Source organism: Notolepis coatsorum, assembly GCF_963971535.1.
Source record: "Notolepis coatsorum genome assembly, chromosome: 1".
NCBI lineage: Eukaryota > Metazoa > Chordata > Actinopteri > Aulopiformes > Paralepididae > Notolepis > Notolepis coatsorum.
In genome coordinates, this window is record NC_140165.1 from 283,451,703 (window position 1) to 283,474,781 (window position 23,079).

Consider the following 23,079-nt stretch of genomic DNA (forward strand, 5'->3'; position numbering starts at 1 on the left):
CCCTTTTGTGGTTTGCATTTGACATCACTACATGGGCCATATGGTCTGAGAAACTCTGGAAAAGTCATGGAATTTGAAATGAGTTCTGCTGTATTTACAACACAAGACAAAATGAGAGCAACATGGTATGTGGCACAATAATCGTTTCATCTCGATTATCTTGTTTTCATGATCGTGGGAAGCCAAAATCACAATTGAAATTGAAATTTGATTAATCGCCCAGCCCTAGAATATAGGCACCGACAAATATCAGTCACGGATATTCTAATGTGCATTATGGGATAGTCATGGAAAAGACATGTCAAGTCAGTCCTCAGGAATATAAACCCTGACACTAAATAAGTTGTTGTTGTGTGTCCTTAGCCTCGTATGGACCAGTACTTCAACCAGATGGACAAGATCGCCAAGGAGAAGAAGACCTCCTCCAGAATCCGCTTCATGTTGCTGGACGTGTTGGACCTCCGACAGGTAATGCACACTTCCTAGCCTTAAACCATACTCTAAACCTAGCCTACTCTTAACCTAGCTTTATGATTGTAACCTGAACACTAAAAATAGACCAGCACTAAATATTCTTCAGGAAAAGTCTTGAGAGCTCAACCTTGGGACTCGGGTATAGTAACTTCTGTCTTATCCTTTGATCTGCCCTAGAAACGGCTGTGATCTTGTGTGAATGCAGCTCGAGTCGTCCCAGCCCCAACAGTGCATATCTGGGCCGCAGATAATATCATACAATTTCCCCATGCACTTACAAGTTGCTGCTCAAACTTGCAACATGCACTCATACACACCAACCACAGCTACTTGATTGTTTTAATATTATATAGTCTGATAAGAAACGCCAAAAGGAAACCTCACTCCAGCTTTGTAAAAGATTATTCAACTTATTCTGATGACTTTTTAAAGTCAAATTCGTTACCATGGAAACGGCCAACATCTTCTCCACAGCAGCTTCATCAAATGAAAGTAGAACGTGAGAAGAACACAGAAGTAAAACATTTAACTACAGATGGACCCATAAAAGTGGATTTTTACACAGTTGTGTGTTGATTTGTCTTATTCGTCTTTCTCACCAGATTATATATAATATGAAGACACAAGTAGCTGTGCTTGGTGTGTGAATGCATGTTGCAAATTTGAGCAAATATGAGCCAACTCTCAAGTGGGTAGGGAATTTGTGTGATATTATCTGCTCAAGCAAGCTGGGAAGCTTCTAGGGTCGATCATATTGTTGAAAGGAGTCCTATTAGATTACTACCAGTGCAGATAAGAAAATAGCTTCTCAAAGGAAAGCTTGTCCGATGACAAGTTGGAGAAGAGCAAGACCAAGGCGTAGAATTTCATCACCCACAGGCCTCTTTTTTTCATTTTTATTTTTTGCGAACTGGTGTTTATAATCAAACCAGCCCTCGTCCTTTGACCGGTGTTGATGGCAGTGCATCATTGCTTCCAGTACCACGAGAAATACAATGGAAGTTATTTACTTTCATTGTCATAATATACAGTATACCCTTCTACCACTGTGCGCTTTTCCCTCCAAGCAACATCTCAGGTTTCACCTGAAACCTTTCATTGCACAAGTTTGTTCAGCACGTTATTTGGGATTTTATGCAGTGTTCATTCATCTTTCAGTGTAGTTTTGTATATAGTGTGGTTGGCCATGGGTTTATTTCATTAAGCAAGACTGCTTAGTTAGCTAGAAAACATAATAAATAAATAACTTCTCAGGTGTTGTTCATTGGTCGATTTAAGCCCAAGCGGTCCGGTATCGGACAGACAATAATTTCACGCCATAAATAGATCAATACAGTCCGTATTAATTAATATCCAGTTCAATCTGGATTTAGTACCACCAGGCGCCCCTGACAGGTGAATGTGAATGAAATCTACTAAAAGTACAATTACTTTTTTATAATTGTTCAAGTTCAAGTTTCTTTATTAGTTGTCATACAAAAATACAGAATGCTTTTACATGAAATGCTTTTTTCTGTTTTGCTCCTAAGAGTGTGAGATCATAGGACGCTTGGTTCATACACATACAGCTCATTATAGTAATATTCCACAATTTATTACATTTTAGATAGTAATAATGGCACAGAGCATAAAATCACCGACATGCGCTTTGTTGATGCATGCAGGACTAGCCTTGAGACAAACATGCATATTCACCGCTGCAAACAGAGTGGCAGCGGTGTCTTTTTTCATCAGATTGAGACGCGTTTTTCCCCTAGACGTTCACAGAAAGGTAAAGAAACAAACTACGTTCTTCGACATGTTTGTTCGACCTGTGAGATATAATCACAAAAATATCGTCAGAAATGTTCGCTAATGTTTTCAACAGCTTTGACAGAGGCTGGTGTGAGCTGGGTAGTGGATTTAGGAAATGTCGATGTCCACCGAAGGCCCTGGGTCTCCTCTTAGGACTACAACGTTTTCAAGATGCGTTATTTTCTCGCGTCTAATTCATCCGGTTTCCGCCAGGATGCGCAGAGATATTTATAAACTCATATTTTGCTAATAAACACTTAAATCATTGGTAAACCAATGTAGTGCTGAAAATATACACTTTGACTACTGTTTTGATAGGGTTAGGGTCTTTCTTTACTCATGGCTACATTTGAAAAAGAAACTCAACATTAATTAATACGGACTGTATTGATCTATTTGACTGAATGAATGAATGACTTTATTTGACAATATAAAAATAACATGTGACAGAAAGCACAGTCAGGAGATACTGCCAAGGATGAACACAAAAAAGCTCCGAGCTTATTTCCATTGTGGTCCTTGTAGGGGGGTAGGGGAATGAGATGCTTAGACATGCATCATACAGACATGACATCACAACACATCACATATACCATTTACCATTTATATACATAACAGAGTGTCTAGGTTAATTATAGTCCCTTTTGAGCCATGTCTTCAGGCTGGACTTGAATCTAACAGCATTGACTACGATTTTCAGGTCACTGGGGCTGGGCAGACTGTTCCAAAAGACAGCTGCTGAATACAAAAATGACTCCTTCCCCATACAACTCCTGAATCTGACTGGCACAAAGTCAGTTGAGCTACGCCTAGTTGGGTATGCATGGGTGTCCCTGATTCGGTTTAAGTAGTTGTTGAAGTACACTGGCACTACCCTGTGCACGATTTTGTGAACTAGGCACATCCCTATTCGGTTGACTCTGTCTTCCACCTTTAGCCATCTCATGTTCTCAAAGTGTGATGGGTCAAGGTGGGTTCGGGCAGGTAGCCTTAGTATTACCAGTAGCTGTAAAAAAGAAAAGAAAAAAAGTTTTATAATTTATATAATTTATTTTGGTACATTAACTAAGAATGGACAAAAATGTCATCCGTTTTCGTCGACAAAATCTAGACTAAAACAAAAAAGACAAAATTGAGACAAAAACTGACTAAGACTAAAATGCTCAGACATTTAGTTGACTAAAACTGACTAAACGAAAAATAAATGAAGATGACTAAATATGATGAAAAAGGAGCACTTGACACATGACTAAGACTAAAACTAAAATGAAAGTAGCTGCCAAAATGAACACTGAGTGAAATAAATAAACAATCGGGCTGAAAATAACGTTCGATTCCTCTTACTGTTCGCCGATGAGACTGGAGGAAACATATTCCAATTATTTGACGTCGATCTACTAGATCCATTTCCCGTTTGTATGACGCAATAAACGCCGAAATCATATAGATTATTGCAGTTCGAAAGCTATCCAATGTACTCGAGTGTGTATCTCGACCCACGTTACAATATATCTCTGGCGGAGGAATTTCCCTGATGCACCGAGCGCCACTTCCGGTTTGGCGTGGAGTGTAACTTGCCCGAAATCCACCAGACGGCGGTATTGAGGCGTTGCAATATCAGAACAGGGTCCAGCTGCGTCCCGGAGGGAGGCTGGATGAATTATGAATGCCATGGCGAAAAAATGAAATATTGATCCCAAATACGAGTTCCCTCGTTGTTGGCGCACAACGCATGGCGGGCAATAACGAGTATACTCGTTGTTGGCGTCCAAAGTGTTAACCAGGCAGGTCAATTTAGAACAAATTCTTATTTCAATGACGGCCTGGCGAGAGGACAAAAGGGCTTCTCGAAGGGTAACTGGGAAAGGGGACAAAAAAAATTGAAAAGAGACTGACGATACATACAGAGGTAAGGGAAATAATTCAAACACACATCAAACAAACAACCAAATAAAATTACAAGAAGCAGAACAGACAAATTACAGTTAAAAGGCTGGGTCACAGTTGCAGGTGTGTGTAAACAACTCCGCGATAGAAACCTGGCTTAACAGTAGTGAGGGGGATACATTTTTGCATCTTGTTGCAACTGCTGGGAGCAGCTAATTGGAAGGAGGAAATGGAAATGTGACGCAGAGAACTGTACTCTCTAAAGGAATATCTTATCTTGTTTTGTAGCTGGAGTTAATATGGGGGGGGGGAAAGAGAATATTGAATATTATAAATATTGAATCATTTCCATGTGAGCTCATTGTGTGATAGCATACCAAAACAACTCTCCAGACAATAACGACACAGAACATCGGAAAGATCAGGAAATGTATTTCTAAGCAACAGAAGAATGACCATCCTCTCCGGCAATGACAAGTCAATTAGGCCACATAATGCGCATTCATTCCATACTCAAAAGTTGCCTAAACCACTCATCGTTAACTCGAGCATTCTTTACAACCTTTGCAGCTTCATCACAACTAATAATGTTTTTCAGTTGTGCTGTTATGAATGAATGTATTTTCACAGCACAGAACAGACGCCTGTAGATGCATTCAATACAACAGTGTTGTGAGCGCATAGGTTGATACTGTCTTTTGTAAAGCACGGGGCTTTCAACGGGGCACATTATAATAGAGGAACTGATTACATAAAAACTCTACTTTAGGCCCAGTCCACACGATCACAGGTATTTTTGACACTGAGGTTTAAAAAAAATAAAAAATAAAAATAAACCTCTGTACACACGACTGGTTTAAACTCCGCACAGAGTGATGTAATATACATGTAGTACAATGCCAAAGCAGTAGGTGGCGATGTAGTTCAAACATGAAGGCCATTGGGTGGCTAGGTGGCGCAGTGGGCAAGACGCTCGCCACCAACGCAGGAGATGCTGGGTTCGAGCCCAGCTCTCGGCGTTGCTACCAGCTTGGCTGGTCGTTCATACTAATACAATTGGCAGTATTAGGGGGTGGAAAGCTGGTTGGTGGGGATCGGACGTTGTGGACAGCGACTCCTATAGGTCGGTTGGTGGGCGCGCCTGCGCAGTAGAATCAGGAAGCGATGAGGGCGGCGTGTCCCTCCCACGCAGACCCTCGCCGCTGAGAGATCGCGCTGTGCAGGTGAAAAGATGCGACGGCTGCCTCCTCGAGTACCGGAGGGGACACGTGATGCAAGGCTTCGTCCACATTGCAGCCGGCTTGTGGGAGGCATGGCCTAACAATGTTTGAGACAGGAAAGGGTAGAATTGGACAATACGAAATTGGGGACAGAGAAAAATTTAAATATTGGGAGAAAAAGTAGACTAAAAGAAAAAACATGAAGGCCATTGCAACCAATCAGAAGGGTTGAACGCGTCACTACACGTCCTGCTCATAACAGAAACCCGCCATCTTTAAATTACCTCGCGTGAACATTAGCAACATAGCATTTATTTGCAGCAAGAAACAAAGTGCAATAAAAGTGCAATAAACAAAAAAGGATACATTCACTGTGTTCTGCCTCATTTGTTGATGAAACAAAACCAACATCAACACAATTTACCACCAAGAGCGGAGTTTAGTCTCACAAAAAAGATCGCTGATGTTGTTAGCTTACATGCTAATGTGATTGGATTTCCATTATAATAGTTAGCATTGCGGCTAGCATACATTAGCGTAGTAACGTTAACGCTAGTAGAATGAATGGGTGAAAACGTTATTTAACAGATTGCAGAATGGGTACAATACAATACGGCTCAATACAAACAATTGTTAAGGGGATGCAGACTGTTGTAGTTTGGACTGGGTTCCTTATAACAATAACTTGACGACACATGAGCTTAGTTGGTAGCCGCAGCTACTTGGGACAGCTCTGCCATAAACACTGGAATTAATCTCTGTTACTATGTCCACACGCAACCAATGCAACCGGGGTGAGCCCAAAACTCCACCCTGGACTCCGGTTTTGAAAGAGCACGGTTGCACTGTTCCAAAAACCTGGTTGCGTGTGTATGAACAGTGCAACTGCGCACATTAAATCACGGTTACATAAAACTCCGCGTTCGTGTGGACAGGGCCTTACTCTGGATTCATTCAACACCTTCAAATGTGGTCTGAGCGATCGAATTTCAATGCGTCTTGTGTGCGTTCACACCTGTACTTGGAGCTTTCTACTTGTGATGGGATCACCCAAGACACATGTTAATGCAATGTGAATGAACAGGGTCATAGAATTTCCTTATTGGTTCAAATGTTCCTACGCATGCCCATGTCATAAGGTATCTAGGCATGCCCATGTCATAACGTTCCTAGGCATGCCCATTGTCCATGTCATAACGTTCCTAGGCAGGCCCATGTCATAACGTTCCTAGGCATACCCATTGCCATTGTCATAACGGTCCTAGGCAGGCCCATGTCATAACTTTCCTAGGCATGCCCATGTCATAACTTTCCTAGGCATGCCCATGTCATAACGTTCCTAGCCATGCCCATGTCATAACGTTCCTAGGCATGCCCATGGCATAACGTTCCACTTCCTACGCATGCCCATGTCATAACGTTCCTAGGCAGGCCCATGTCATAACGTTCCTAGGCAGGCCCATGTCATAACATTCCTAGGCAGGCCCATGTCATGATGCTGATACCGTGTGTGAACAGCCCCTTAGTGTAAACTAGCTCCTTTTCAGGCGGTGGGGAATGTGTTAGATTTATATTCTGTCAATAATGCCTTGGAACATGAACGGTTGTTCTCACCTAGTTTGCAGGAAGGTTGCTAGGCTCAAACTGATTGCATATTGTCCTTGAGCAGAAAATCTTAAATTAAAATTAAATGGCCCCTCACTCAATATTTATTAAAAATATATATATTTATTTCGTTTCCAAAATTCTGTGCATGATCCCATTTCTTTATAAAAATATATGTTTACTGACTTTCCGTCTCTCCTAATGTGTCCCCAGTGCAACTGGGTGCCCAGGCGGGGAGAACAGGGCCCCAAGACCATCGACCAGATCCACAAAGATGCCGAGGCGGAGGAGCACCGCGAGCACATGAAGGTCCAGGTCCTCATGTCCAAGAAGGACTTCGGAGGAGGTGGGGGTGGAGGAGGGGGAGGAGGCCCTGGGGGCAGGATGGGTGGCGGAGGAGGGGGTGGAGGCCGCGGATCCCACACCCCAGGCCGGGGTAGCCAGCCCCAGGACGAAGGCTGGAACACAGTGCCCATCTCTACTAAGAACAGGCCCATCGACACCTCGCGCCTTAGCAAGATCACTAAGGTAAGTGGCAAGTTTATTTTAATGCCTTGTTTATGCTCTACAAGAGCAGTGGTTTTCAGTGTGGGGTCAAAGCTGTGCAAAGGGCCCTTGCGGATGTCATGGCAACATGCCTTGGCTTAACACATTCGGGGCCATTGGGATTAGACGGGGCCCACTCTATACGGCCAGCATATAACAACCTTTCATTGTACGTGAGGCTGTTTGTAGAGCTAAATCTATACTTTATATTATTGCTAAATCTATACTTTATATTATTGCTATCTGTCCATTCTCATTGTCAATTGACACTATAAACCGTCCCTTCAATATGCCTTAAATAAAAAAAAAATGTCATTAATACGTTCCCATTTGATAGCGTCTTGAATATGAACGATATAGCAGAATGTTCTGGCGTATTTCCTGGAACGCGAGATATAGGGTGCTAAGTAGGGATGCCCCGATCACGTTTTTTGCCACCGATCACCGATCGTCTTGAGCCATATCGGCCGATACCGATCCGATATCGATCGTTTTTGATTAAAAAAATAATAATAATAATTTTATATATATTTTTTTTTAATAAAATCATACTTATTATCTGCGAGACATCGCCACCACGCAACAAGTCAAAATGCTCGCTATCTGCAAACAGCTCCACTGTCTGTGTGTATGTAACCCAGGGTTCAGATTCATAATTATCAAAGGAACATAAATAGTTCCTGCTTATCTCTGAGCTACCACTTCCTGTTTTACCATGAGGTCCCACTTCCTGTATATAGAATGTAAACCAGCGTATGATGTCATGATAGAAGGTTCTGGAACCTTTGTGATGTCATCCTATGATGTCATATAGAACGTTCCGGAACATCTTGGTTCATATAAATACAGCTAGCTCTCAAGAAGCCAGTTCTCTTTCTCCTCGACCTCCGAACCATCAACATCACCCAGACGGACCGGACTAACCAACCGACTGGAAGCCGCAAGTCTCCACCAGCATCCCGGAGCAGTCCAGACCACCCATCACCAAGCGTGCTCAGCTGGATAGATACCCGATGGCGAGCCAACCCCGGAACATTTGATATACCTCCAGACTAATGCCAGCCTGATGTGAATACCCATGATGCTCAACTAGTGCTCACCTATTGCTACACCACTAGTCCGGTAGGATTGAACTGAACGAGACTACAAGTACTTCCAAGGGAGTCGATCCCGTTCATCTTGTGTTATTTTGATATTGTATTTTGTATTTGATTTGATTTAACTTGATATATGGATACAGATATTCTCCTATAAGAATTAGAGGGTAAATGCTACCATTGTATGATGTTATAATAGAACCTTCTAGAACATAGAACCTTCTAGACTGTTTGTGGTGACGTCATAATGGAACCTTCTAGATGACATCTCGGTAATAGCCGAATCACTTCCTGTAAAGAAAACGAGTTTAAAGGGCCAATTCACCTAATAAGGTATTTGCATTCCCTGATAAACCAATATAGAGTTACCGATGATAACCTCAGAGACGTCTGAACGAACCCCAATGTGTTGATCCAATCGACCTAGGCCTTGATATCGACCTAACCCTCCCGCAAGGAGAGGTTACTGACCTAATCTAAAAGGGATACTTCAAAGCATAATTTGTACTTTACGTACGTATGTATTATTACTGTTTATCTAGCGCTTTTAATTAAAACACCGGTTATTGTTATAACTCTGCCTCTGGTCTACTATTCTTTTAATTGTGCATATTACTCCTTGTCGCATTCGAACCTAGAACTGTGCCCATGGCAAATAGCTGTTACTGTTATTAACACAAGTGCTACATGTACTCAAGTAGCCCCCAGCTACGGCCAGGATTCTCCGGAGCTGCAGCTGGACCCTATTGATCACATTCAACATGCCCTCAGCTCGAATACGCATCGAATCAGTGTTATAAGACATTGATATCAGGAGCTATCTGTAGCTACTGCTAGCCGGTTAGATAACGTTAAGACAACGCCTCAGTGAACTATTTAGTTTAATGGGACGTTTCGTTTTGAACAGTGAGCTAATGTGAGCTAACATGAGCTATCATGAACTACTAGACTTGCTGGAGCATTTGTTGATATCAGGAGCTATCAGTAGCTAGCCGGCTAGATACCGTTAGACAATGCCTCATCATGTATTAAACTAAAAGTGAATAGTTGACTGGGTCATTTTGTAACTGTAGCTAACGTTTGCTCACGGAGGTCCCAGTGTCCCACTAGACTAGACTATACTAGTGTTTACAGTACACGGGTGCGGGAGGGGCTGGAGGAGGAGGAGGAGGAGCAGACGCCGCTGCTCTCTCTGTGTGTCTGAGACAGAACTCAGTGAGTGAGATCTCCGCTCAGAATTGGATCATGTTTTTCGATCGGTTTTGACGATCGGCGAAAATAAAGCATTATCACCGATCGCATATTTATACTGATTATCGGCCGATAACGATCGGGGCATCCCTAGTGCTAAGCTAATAACGTTAAATCGAATGGCGTTTCGGCTATAGACAAGCTAGAGTTAAAACTCAAAATGCATATTGTCAGTATCATGGTCCACCATGAATGCATGAAAGGGGGGGGGCGGGGGACGTCGTTTCTGATTATTGATTACCAATAACGGCATTAGCCTCATTCGCTGACCGGGTGGATGGTTATCAAAGCAAGGCCCGACCAAGCTGAAATTGACGTCAAATCGATCTTACCTGTGGCCGGTTGGACTGCAAAAAGGATTTCCCAGTTATCGATCGCCATCTGGTAGATCCATATGTCCATTGGCTGATGCTATATTCCTTTACTGCACACTGAATTCAGCATCCCAAAAACTATTCTAGGCGATCGGCTACACGCATAGCTTTAGGCTAACAGAAAAGTCTATTCATAATTAAAAAATATAATAAAAACACCGGTCTGTAACAGGGAACACTGCATTATCGAGACAGCACCCCTACGAGGATCTGGCCGGTAATGCACTTTTCCAAATTCCAAGAGTAGGGTAAATCTGCAGTGCCACTCGTGACATTGAGTAGGATATTACAATGGAATAAAAGCCAAAACAACCTTGCCACGTATATATACGTGGTTGGCCTTAAGCATGGCGCCGAAACACGTATATATACGTGGTTGGCCCCGAATGTGTTAATATATATAGGAATCCTTGATATGAAGACATTGGAAAACCTTTCCCAACCCTAGGCTCGGAACACCCAAGTGGAATTCCCCTGGAAAGATTCTTAATCAGACTGACTGAAATAATATTTGTCTATTACGTGGAAAAACCACAGCTAACGGCGCAGAAGTCCACCGTGAAATTGATGCAGCCTGTTCATATCCAGTCAATTAACCAGCTTAGAAAAACCTGATCTTCCCACTGAATGAGATCTTTTGGTGCTTACTAATACAGTCAACAGTGACAACATAACGTAGACGTGTTTCATGTGCTCTGCCCTAGAGAACGATTATTTTGTTTAACACCAGGCTGAAATAGGGTATTGTTATCAGAGAATTTCCCCAATACAATACCAAGAAACATTGACATAACATGACTTAACATGTCACAAATCTAAGCAACGTGACTTGATTTGCTGCATTTTTTACGCAGAAGCATGTTAGATCTCTCTAGCGGAGAACATGGATTCTATCTCAATACATTTTGTCCAATGACTAAACTGATGGTGCATGTCTAAACTCAGTCAAACTGACGGTCCATGTCTAAACTCAGTTAAAAGTGATGATTTCGGATCAGTACTCGGTATCAGCCGATACTTCAAAGTTTAAGACTTGGAATCTGTATCGGCAGTGAAGAACTGGTATCGGTTTATCTCTCCTAGCTTATTTATTGTATAATAAGGCTCGAACGGACCTCCGCTCTCTTTCTCGCCCACAGACTCCAGTCCTGGACTTCAACAACCAGCTTCTTGCCCCCGGAGGTAAAGGCACGTGGGGCAGCTGGGGGAAGGGCAGCAGCGGAGGCACCAGTGCCAAGCCTGCAGAGGCTGGTAGTGGTAAGTACCCCCCATCAGACACCACTATTATTTAATGAAGAGATACAAAACTTGCTTTTCACTTCTCTTTCTTTTTCTTTTATTCATTTTTATTAAATTAACGTTGTGTTTGTTTGTGTGTGTGTCCACAGCCCCAGGCCCAGGCCCAGGCCCAGAGTCGGCCGGCCGTCCAGCCACTAGCACTGTGAACAGGTTCTCAGCCCTGCAGCAGGCCTCAGGCCCCCCCACGGACGCAGACAGACGAGTGCCTCAGAGGTCAGCAGGACACAACGACACAAACAAATCCATACCAAGATTAATATATACATAGATGTGGGTCACTGTCTAATAACTGGTGGTCACGGTCATTCAGAACAACCCAGTGGACTGTGTTTGGAAACACAGTAATTAAAATAGGGTTAACAGAGTAGGTGTGGTTGTTTTGAATGAGAGTGACCAGGTATTTGTCATTGACACATGATGCATATACACATGCATACATATATCTATATACAAACTACATAACATAACATATGTACACACTACATTACATAACATACATACACACTACATAACATAATATACATGCACATAACATAACATACTTTTTTGATCTTCAAGGGGAAACGCATTTAGGTTTACAACTGGTTCACACAGTTATACATGACAAGACAAGACGGACAGAAGTTGAGCCATAAAAAGGGGCCACATGACTAGACATGCCTCCTGCCTTCACTTCATAACATACTTTGTATGGTTCTCTGGGCTCACGTCTACAATGAACAGCAGCTCTGAGTGCCAGGCTGGTAGGAAAGCAGCGTAGTGTACTGTAAAGCGCTGATGTCCTGTCACCTAGTACGAACCCTTGTGAAGTATACAATATAGAGGGCATTGACCTGTTTTTTTCATTTGTAGATGCTGTCGTTCAGTCCCCATACGTACATGACCGTATGTTTCTATGTAGTTGTCGTTGCGAAGAAGAATATTTCAGCTACACAGTGATATGCTCAGGCTTATAAATTATAGCAAAATTATCTATCTCTATGGATCTCAGGGAATGTATTCCCAGTGTCTATGCGATAAGTAAATTGTGATGAACCAAAGAAGAATAATTTTTTTTTGTATCTTTATCGGTCAATAACACCATGCTAACATTGACCAGATGTGGAAGAATTGGTTGAAAAATTGGTTTTGATCAAGTGTACAAAGATTGTAAGCAAATTAATAAAGGGCAGATGATTTACAGGGGGTTTTGTAGATACAGTACTGAATTTTGCACACATGCAATTTGAAATATGAATATAGAATATCAGGCCTTAAATTACCTTATTATGGCCACGTCATACATAATATGGATCGGGCCAAATCTCCTCTTTCCAATGGCATAGTTAAATCTGGATTTAGTACCACCAGGCGCCCGTTAGAGGGCAGCAAAGACCATAGCAATGGCATTTTTCACCAGATTGCAACATGTTTATTTTTCCTAGATGTTCACAGAAAGGTAAATAAACAATATACGTTGTATTTTATGGCAATAACGTTCAGGTTTGTTCGACCCATGAGATATCACGAAAATAACGATTTTCTTTTTTAAACATTTCACGTCAGACAGCTCCAAGTTTAACTGGCTGGTGTGTGCTGGGTAGTGTAGTTTTATGAAATTCGAAAGCCCTGGGTCTCTTCTTTCTTAGGACTACAAACATGAATGACGGCGTAATTTCCTCCCGTCTATATTATCATCTGGTTTCTGATGCATTGTGCTGAGAATTCTATAAACTCATATTTAGCTAATAACACTTAAAATCATTGGTAAACAAATGTAGTGCTGAAAATATACACTCTGACTGCTGTTTTGACAGGGTTAGGGTCTTTACTCTTGGCTACATTTGAAAAGAAATATCAACTATTTATGGCGTCAAATTGATCTCGTACCGGACAGCTCGGGTTTAAGGGGTTAATGTGTTTTTCTGGCCTTAGTGAACCACCTTCTGTGATCTTAACTTCCTGTCATTAATTCCCGTCTGGCTAGAAAGGTTGAAGAGGTATTTCCTCAAGAGTTTTGTGAAACAGATTAGCAATCTTCATGAACCCTTTCTCTGCCACGCTTATATCCATCCTTATACCATCCTCTGCCAGCTCTATTTGTCTATGGAGATGTTCCCCTTCTTTGCAGGGCTATAACTTTTTAAATTGTATTGCTAAATTGACATTACTATGGCCCATTCAACGTCAAGTATCTATCGTTTAGGATGTAGCAACGTTCTACTTTTTCATTCACATATTCATACTAAAATACGGTCTAAAGTATAAATATGTTTTTATCGTTTTCTGCAGCATTCTGCAGAACGTGAGTTATAGTCCTAAATACATATAGATCATCAAATGTAGTTTGAATCCGATTGACGTCAGATAAAAAATGTCAATTGTACAAGGTCCTACATGTCATGCCTCATCATCTGCTGGTGACCGTGCTGAAACTCACTGCGGCTTCCTCGTAGCGTTGGGCGATCAGCGTGGAGCAGAAAGTTCGCTATTATGGGATGTCAATCTAGTTGGTCCAGTTCCAGGTTGTATAATACTATATGCATCCAAATCATGTTGTTTATCGAGTTATTTGCAACCGATCGATGTCCAGTGTATCAAGATGGAGTCCCGCTAGCGATAGCGAGTGCCCGGACGAAATATGGGTGAGCACCACTTCCGGCGCGCCACGTCCGGTTTTGGTGATTTGCCGATCGGCCACCAGATGGCGGTCTTGATCCGTTGGAGAGTTGAGAGGAGATCAACAGCAAGTCTCAAGTCTCCATGGGTGAAATATGATTGCCATGACAGATTTTTGAAATATTGATCTCAAAGACGCTGTAAGACGTCATTGGCAGATTAAGCATGGCGAGCAATGACGTCTAAAGTCGTCCTTGGCGATTAAAGGGTTAAGCTACAGTTCCCTCCGATTTTCTCAAAATGTAAATGCAACCTACATAATATTGTAGGTATAGATTAGATTAAAATGTACCGTCATTATACAGCACAACGTACAGTACAACAAAAATAAGTTACCAGACTCTAATCAGAGTGCAAATGTAGCAGAAAAGTGCAATAGCAATATACAGTGTACAAGTGATTAAACTTGAGTATATATAAATGACTACTACTGAGTAATAATGTGTACAGAAAGTGTAAAAAAAAATAATTCATTTATTGTCCTGCCACTATCATAGTGAACACCAACCAAAACCTTATCAAATTCAGATCTGGGAAAATGGTAGACTTTTGAAACGTAGATAATGTATGAATCCTGGACTGTGTGTCTCTGGACGGTCTCTGACCCTCCTCCCCCATCTGTCCCCACACAGAAATAGCTCGAGTCGCGAGCGCAGCGACCGTTTTGAGCGGCCCGGTAGCGGCGGCGGCGGTGACCGCTTTGACAGGCGAGACGACAGGAACCGCCTGCAGGTCACCAAGCGGAGCTTCAGCCGAGAGAACGAGGAGCGGAGCCGGGAGAGAGATCAGCGCGGGCCCGCCGACCCCGTCCGCCGCGTAGCTAGCATGACTGACGAGAGGGACCGCGGCAGCAGGGACAGAGGCAGCGGAGACAGAGGCAGCCAAGACAGAGGAAGCAGGGACGGAGGCAGCCGAGACAGAGGCAGCATAGACAGAGTCAGCAGGGACGGAGGCAGCCGAGGAAGCAGGGACGGAGGCAGCCGAGACCGTGGAAGCATAGACAGAGGAAGCCGAGACAGAGACAGCATAGACAGAGTCAGCAGGGACGGAGGCAGCCGAGGAAGCAGGGACGGAGGCAGCCGAGACAGAGGCAGCATAGACAGAGTCAGCAGGGACGGAGGCAGCCGAGGAAGCAGGGACGGAGGCAGCCGAGACAGAGGCAGTATAGACAGAGTCAGCAGGGACGGAGGCAGCCGAGGAAGCAGGGATGGAGGCAGCCGAGACCGTGGAAGCACAGACCGTGCCAGGAGCAAAGAGAATGGTAAGTTTACTTTAAGTTTATTTGCACATAAATAAAAATACAATAAGAACAAGTTAAAACATTGTGCAGGAGATGCTATAAGCCAAAAATGGCTTAACTCATTCAGCGCCAGCGTGTATCCCCATCCCTGTGGTCAATGGGCCACGCTTTAAAAGATAGGCATTTTCACAATGCGTCACGATGTTTGCAGAGCTATATCTATATTCTATATTATAGCTATGGAGACAATACTATGGCTCATTTGACAGTCACTATCTCTCGTCCAACATGTAAAAAAGACAAAAACATTTCATGTAAACGTTCACGTGTTATCACGTGGTGAATATTATATAGTTTCAGAGTGATTCGGGCTAATTCCTGGAAGCTGGAAGAAGAGTTAGGGAGCGCTATGTGCATTTTGCGAAAGTCGTTCGCGTTGCTCGCCTGGACACGATACTATTTCCAAATCAAAGGTATATAATAGGTATTATGTTTCATCATGAAGGCATCAAAGGGGGGTGGGGGGTCGTTTTGTGATGCTCTGATCGTCAGCAACGGCATACGTTTTGGAGTACGTAACATATGATCGTTGCGATCAATGTGAAATCATTGTAGGATCAAAGTAGGATTGATGTCATATAGTCCTTACCTTTGCTAGAAGGTATTGCAAAAATAATATTCCAATTGTCTGATCGCGATTTCCAGTATTGATGTCCATCGGGTCCCTGACATGAAATGGCACAAACTATGCATGAAGTGTGCTGAATGCGTTCCAAGTGGCTCGAATGAAGCCTTTCACTTGCCCGGGTACCATTTCTCCGCCCGGACCATATAAAATGTAACGCACAGTGTGAAATAAGGTTTCAAAGGGTAGGCGATACTGCCACCTAGCAGGATTCGGCCGGCATTGCAATCTCTGTGTCTCAGAATGAGCCGCAATGATACACAGAGGTCCATGAGACTGTATAGAATAAATAAATAAAAAGCGTATATAAAAACAAAACCCCGACTTTTCTCGGGTTTTGGCACTCAACCGTTGGTGAGATAACCCGACTTTTTACGTGATTGGCGCTGATTGAGTTAAAACAATACATACAGGAAAAATAAGAACAATCATAATGCGATCATCAAGGTTTCAAATCCAAACAAAGGAAAACACTACAATTAGCATGGACATTGGTTGTAAGATGAGATGCATTACCAAGTGATGGAAGTAGATTGCTCTAAAGAGATGGTCCTCTGTATTTTAATGTATATTGATTAAGGGAAGTCGGATAATATGGAAGATGAAAGTCCTTATTGTTGTGTGGAATTAGAGTGAATGTCTGAGGAGCTTAAAGACGACCTCAGTGACACCGCCAAGAGGTTCTGTATAATGATTCTACATCCACGCTGACTAAAAATGCAAGATTTTGCAATTCATCGAACGGGTGGGGGTTCTGGAAGAACGAGGGCAATGGTGGAAACCAAAGAGCTTTATGAAATGATCAATGAACTTGGAGATGGGTTCTGTGATTGTTTCATTACCACTGATTATGAGTCTGCCTGGTGGGTTTGTTGGATGATGCCAAGCGAGGGTTTGTTTGTATATATTTTTTTTTTTTTTTTTTTTTTTTTTTTTTATATATATAAACATGTTCCTTTTCTGTGATGCATTTCTTTTCTTTAGCCATGTCTACTATCTCTGTTCACATTTCATGATTTCCATTGGGTTGGATGTTAAAGGCGGGTAGTATGTTGGATTGCTTAGCTGGCCTTGAGCCTCTTGAACATTATTGGTCCTTCACCCAAAGCAACTGTAAAGCCGTCCCTCATCAGCCAAGGTTGTCTTTGTTCTGAATCCATCCGATGGCCTGGTTCTCAGCCCTTGTGAGGTTAGGTCTCTCGAGATCTGGTACCATTTTCAACATCATGTGATACTTTCTTTATGTGAATATTCAAACAAAACGCTGGTTTGTGTTTAACTCTTAACTGGCAACGGCCCGTATACGGGCCCTCTTAACACATTCCTTGCCAGCCATTGTACCCATCAAAGTACCCTCTCTGCCAGCGCTATAAGTCTATGGAGATGTTTACCTTCTTTGCAGGGCTATACATTTTATTGCTATATTGACATTACTATGGCACATTCAACATTCATTATCTATTGTTCAGGATGTGGGAACGTTATATTTTTTCATTCATACAAAAATATCTTCTAGAATATAAGTGTTTTTATCGTTTTCTGCAGTAATTCCTAGAAAGTGAGTTATAGGCCTAAACGCATATATAGATTATCGATTGCCGTTTCTTCCCTATACACGCTATATTAAAAAATTCAAATGTATATGATCGATATAAGTTATGCTTCATCGTGCGTGAAGGAAAGGGGGGGGGGGGTCGTTTATAATTCCCCGATCATCAGTAAATGCTTTATGTAGGTTGGGTGATATATTGATCAGATCGGTTTGGAAACTCACAATCGGGTTGAAAATAACGTTATATTCCTCTTACCGTGGGTCAATGAGACTGGCGGTGAAAGATCCCAAGTACACGACGCCGATCGCCTAGGTCCATTTCCGGTTTGTATGTTGCAATAAACACCGAAATCATATCGATTATTAAGTTTAGAAAGCGATCCATTATGTACATAATGTCTGTCGGGAGTCCTGTAACGAGATGTGACTGTCGGATGATTTTCATCGACGCACATCGGCCACATCCTGTAGGCGAGTGTAACTCCCGACCATCCACCTGGCGGCGGTATTGAGCCGTCGTTGCCGTCACCTATAGGGTCCAGCTGCAGCATAATTCATGAATATGAATTATGAATGCCATGGCGAATTTTTTTTATATTTATCTCAATAACGCTGGACAGCGTGGTCTGGCGCTCAACGCATGGTGGCCAATAACGCTGGAAAGCGATTTTGCCGCACAATGTGTTAAGGACGATTTGCCCACCGGCACGATGCACCAGTTGACTACATACACGAGACATATAAAAGTTTACCCGGATCTGAGTGCAGCTACTGCTAATAAATGCGCTGCATTCAACTACATAAAACAAGATATTTTTTGTGGCTGCTTCATTGAATATTTATCTTTATTTTTTATTTGTATAAGGGCTAGTGTAATTATTGTGGTATACATTTGTCAAAGCAAACCTTTGTTTGTTTTTAAACAGTGAAGCGGGAGGCAGCTCCCACACCCCCCCCTCCCCAGACCTCCACCAACTCTGCCTTGACGGAGGAGGAGCTGGAGAAGAAGTCCACAGCCATCATCGAGGAGTATCTCCATATCAATGACATGAAGGTCAACACACACATTAATTTCTCCACTTCCTGTGTTAAGACATACATTCAGAACATAAATATACCTGGTGACACAAAGTTATTTTGGGGAGATTGACTTTACAACTGCTGTACATGCAATACAGGGGCTTTCAGAACAGAGTTATATGGTTCTTCAGTGCAAGGGTTCAATTACAGGATAATGCTGGTGTCATTTAAATCATTTCTTATCATCAACATAGCCTACGGAAAGACCAAAACCGGCAATACATTTCTTCTACTTACTGTAGAAGTCTGGTACATCCAGCCAACACCAGATTATAGCTCATATCCACAAGTCTTAAAACTTGTTTGCTTTGGTCAGTGTAATTCATCATTGCGATGAACATTATGTTCATGTTTCCTGGAACTATTTTATGAAGTGTTCGCTTTGGAAGTCTGGTTCAGGCAGACTTGAAGTAATCGCTCTCGCTACATAATCGACAATAGTTGAGTCCATGAGTCTTTTCATAGGCTAAACTTTTTAAACAAACACTCACCTTAACACTCACTTTAGACACTTTAACACTACATTATATTTATCTATTATTAAATAGATTTGCACTACATTCATACCTCATTTGCATTTGCACCTTACCTTAAAGTTTTGTACCTAATTTTCTGCATTATACCTCACTGTTTACTCATTTTTACTCACTGTACTTAGATTGTACCTAGGTTGTACTTTAGATTATTTTATTGTGACAATTAATAAACAAACTTGAGGCCATGTTCATAGGCTTTCCAACACTGCATACAAACACAAAATGTGTCCATGGAACAAGTCACTTTCCTAGAGATCCCCCTCTTCGTAAATCCCTCTCATCATGTGTGTTTCCCCCTCCGTGCCAACAGGAGGCGCTGCAGTGTGTCCAGGAGATGAACAGTGCCCAGCTGCTGTTTGTGTTTGTGCGGAACGGCCTGGAGAACACCCTGGAGCGCAGCCCCATCGCCAGAGAGCACACAGGCCTCCTGCTGCACCAGCTCGTCAAGGTCGGCATGCTGCCCACGCAGCAGTACTACAAGGGGTAAGCGAAGCACTTGTTATTTTATGGATCGTACTCTGGGTGGCACACTCATTGACAATAGATACACTAGTTGGTTAATCGGAATTAAACCTACATTAGTGATGTTTCTGGAAACCCACTGAATTTCCACAAGTCATCAGCATAGATAAAAGTGTCATTTTTAACCTTGAGGAGAAAAGATACGTCTCCCTCTCTTGTCTGGGTTTTACAGGGGTGGAATGTTTTTGGCATGCACAATAAATTAGTTTGTCAGTTACATCTTTTTAAACTAGTCAGTTATATAACTTTAGATTAATCTGCGTTTTTAAATTTGTCGAAATTCTCATCCCCATTGAAATTCCATCATAAAAAAGCACTTTCGTGTTTTTAAGAGCTAGGCCGTTCCCTTGAAGTCTTTGAAATCGATGTCTACGATTCTAAAACCCTTGGCTGGTAAGTCAGTTCTGCCAGCCACTTTTGCAGAAACCAAAGTATGTTTATTCTGTTGAAAAATAAAATAACACAAAGCGATGAATTCAGAATGCTATTAGTCACTATGCTGATAAATACCTGGGCCCTCATGCATCAACGTGGACTTTGAACTTGACCTACTTCCACACGTAAGCACGGAATGTAGAACTAGCGTACGCACAGGGAAGTCGGCATTCATCACACGTGCGTACGCAGGCTCTATGGTCCTCCGTGTTGATGAATACCACTTTGTTCTACCGTCAATGCTCGTGCATGATTATCCATATATGGTCATGAAAATGAGGAAACACCCCCCATGGGATGTGAAATAATGGACCGACCCGAGCGGGACTCCGAGAAACTCCACGGAGAATTCACTGCTGTCGAACCAAGAAGACACTATCGTATTATGATTTATGGGATAAATAAAAGGCGGACTTGTAAACGGTGATGTCAGATATCAACGGCTCCCTAAAACCATTGCTGCAATTCTGCCTGGACAGCTCAAAATACTAATAAAGACCGTTCGTTGACCACTGTTTGGCGCTGGTTGTGTGTCATTATAACCGTGCTGTATGAATGCCTTTATTAGTTGTGTTCGATTGGCTATATGATTTTTAGAGGCATCTATTTTGTTGTCGGCTAATAAAGACCGCGCTGGAATATGACTGCCTTTTCCCGTGTTGTTTGATTAATACCCACGGATTAAAGTTCTCCTCAATTCTATTCCAAATCGCGATGGATCTCCCGTCAATTTTCTACCTGCTGCATATGATTTCTAGAGGCATACTACAATCTATTTTGATGTCAGTATTGGGTAGCCTATATAAACAATATAATACGAGAGCATAGAACAATGAATCTCACTGCATGTATGATGTATCCTGCCTTTCAATACATGAACTTGAATCCCATCATATAGTCTGTCCACTATCTGCATGGTGTCATTGCAATGCGTTTTCTATTCTTTCTTGTACAGTAAAAAGGGGGAAGAACACTATATTCATATGACTTATTCTGCTTACAGCTTCGAAATTCCACTTGTTTCGTTTAACGTAAAGCCTTTTAAATATAATCAAAACGTTCCCGTGTTTCGGCGGTCTGTGCGCAAAATAATAACGAGTTGAGCTTTATGATTTATGATGAATTGAAAATGGGGGACCCTGATGTAAACAAGCCGAAAGTTGGTCTGCATCCCCAATTAACAATTGTATGTACTGAGCTGTACTGTACTGTACCCATTCTGCAATCTGTTAATAAACTTTTCAATCAATCAATCAATCAAGCTACGCGGAGCGCAGTCAGTCAGTAGCCTACACCCCGTATATTCCGATAACGCTATATAAACCATGAATGAATGAATGAATGAAAACTTTATTAACAGATTGCAGAATGGGTACAGTACAGTACAGCTCAATACATACAATTGTTAAGGGGATGCAGACCAGAGAAAGACTTTCGTCTTGTTTACATCAGGGTCCCCCATTTTCAATTCATCGTAACATATGACATGCTGCATTCATTCTGAGAGAAAGATCTATTATTCCAAATGCTATTTATAGGGTTTTGACCATAATTACACTACTGTTGCTATCTTACAATGAACTATAATGAACTACGGTTCATACAGAACATCCAGTGTTATTATGCACAGAAGCTCATTTCCTTGTTGTAATAATATATTCTACCACTGGGAGCTAGGTACGCCAGGTCTGAAATGTGCGTAGATGTACGCACGAAGTCAAGTTCAAATCGAAATTGATGAATCCCACTCTTTGCTTAGAAATGATCGTACGCACGGGTTACGCACAGATCTGTGCGTAGAACACGTTGATGCATGAGGGCCCTGGTGAATGATCTCTAACTTTACAATGAATACCAGGAAGCCAGAGCACACAGTTAAGCAGTTAACTGCAAAATAATATGATGAAACATCTTCAAACTACTTTTTAACTTTTGTTCACAATTAATGATCATCAATATAACTGTACTGAGTAACTGGCATTCTACAGAATATCCTAATATTATTGAAATGTATCATAAAACATACGATACTTGTGCCCTAGGGATATGTGCTCAATGAATAAACCAAATCCCATTGGCAAAAGAAAGTCTAACATGCCTATAGATGCTTATACTATGGAATTATACACTACAAATGTATTACGGTAAACGGCATTGCCAACTTGAACAGACCCGTGGCAGTTTGATGTGAGCTCCAGGTATGCCACATACTCTACCACACAGCCCCCAATGGCCACCACAACCCAACATGCAGATAGATGGGCAGTGAGAGCCAGCATATCACCAGGGTTATCAAGTGGGCACCTCCCTTCACTGGTGTTTCGTTAAGTTATGCCCACGACACCTCTGGAAGCCTCGACAGTTAGTTCCAGTGTCCTAGTACCACCCCCCATCATGCTAGCTCTCGAGTTATAATTCCAATTCCAAAACGTCAAGATATAGCCAAATATTCTAAATTGTATTTATTAACCTCTTAATTAGCCCTATTTTCTGAAAATATGCCAAAAATTAGGGCTGTTCCCGACTAAGGATTTGGATAGTCGACTTTGATTGGCCGAAACTTGCCGATAGTCGACTGGTAGTCTACTACCCCCATGCATTTTTTTTATCATTCCATTTGGGCTGTGGGGGGTGCTTAATGTCTGAAGGAGTCGACTGAAGGCTCCTTGTCCTCTGCAAAAGCATGCAATTGATCCACTGATGGATACATCTTGATATTTGTCTAGTCTAGTGTGTTCATTAGATGGGTGAAATCCTCTTTCAGTGCCTTCAGTGTTTTCTTAGGCAGTTAGCCTTGCAGGTATGCGCCCCATTAGCGTTAGCC

At 42.1% G+C, this 23,079-nt stretch overlaps 1 protein-coding gene across 1 annotated transcript in view; it reads left to right on the forward strand.

Annotated features, from left to right (window-relative positions):
- eif4g1b (eukaryotic translation initiation factor 4 gamma, 1b) overlaps positions 1-23,079 on the forward strand; it is a 153,324-nt gene that overhangs the window by 122,884 nt on the left and 7,361 nt on the right. The window contains exons 19-25 of the mRNA XM_084319380.1: positions 364-468; positions 7,194-7,508; positions 11,388-11,505; positions 11,637-11,760; positions 14,838-15,466; positions 18,609-18,736; positions 19,609-19,781. Coding sequence (XP_084175506.1) covers positions 364-468; positions 7,194-7,508; positions 11,388-11,505; positions 11,637-11,760; positions 14,838-15,466; positions 18,609-18,736; positions 19,609-19,781 — 1,592 coding nt within the window. The remainder of the gene's footprint in view (positions 1-363; positions 469-7,193; positions 7,509-11,387; positions 11,506-11,636; positions 11,761-14,837; positions 15,467-18,608; positions 18,737-19,608; positions 19,782-23,079) is intronic.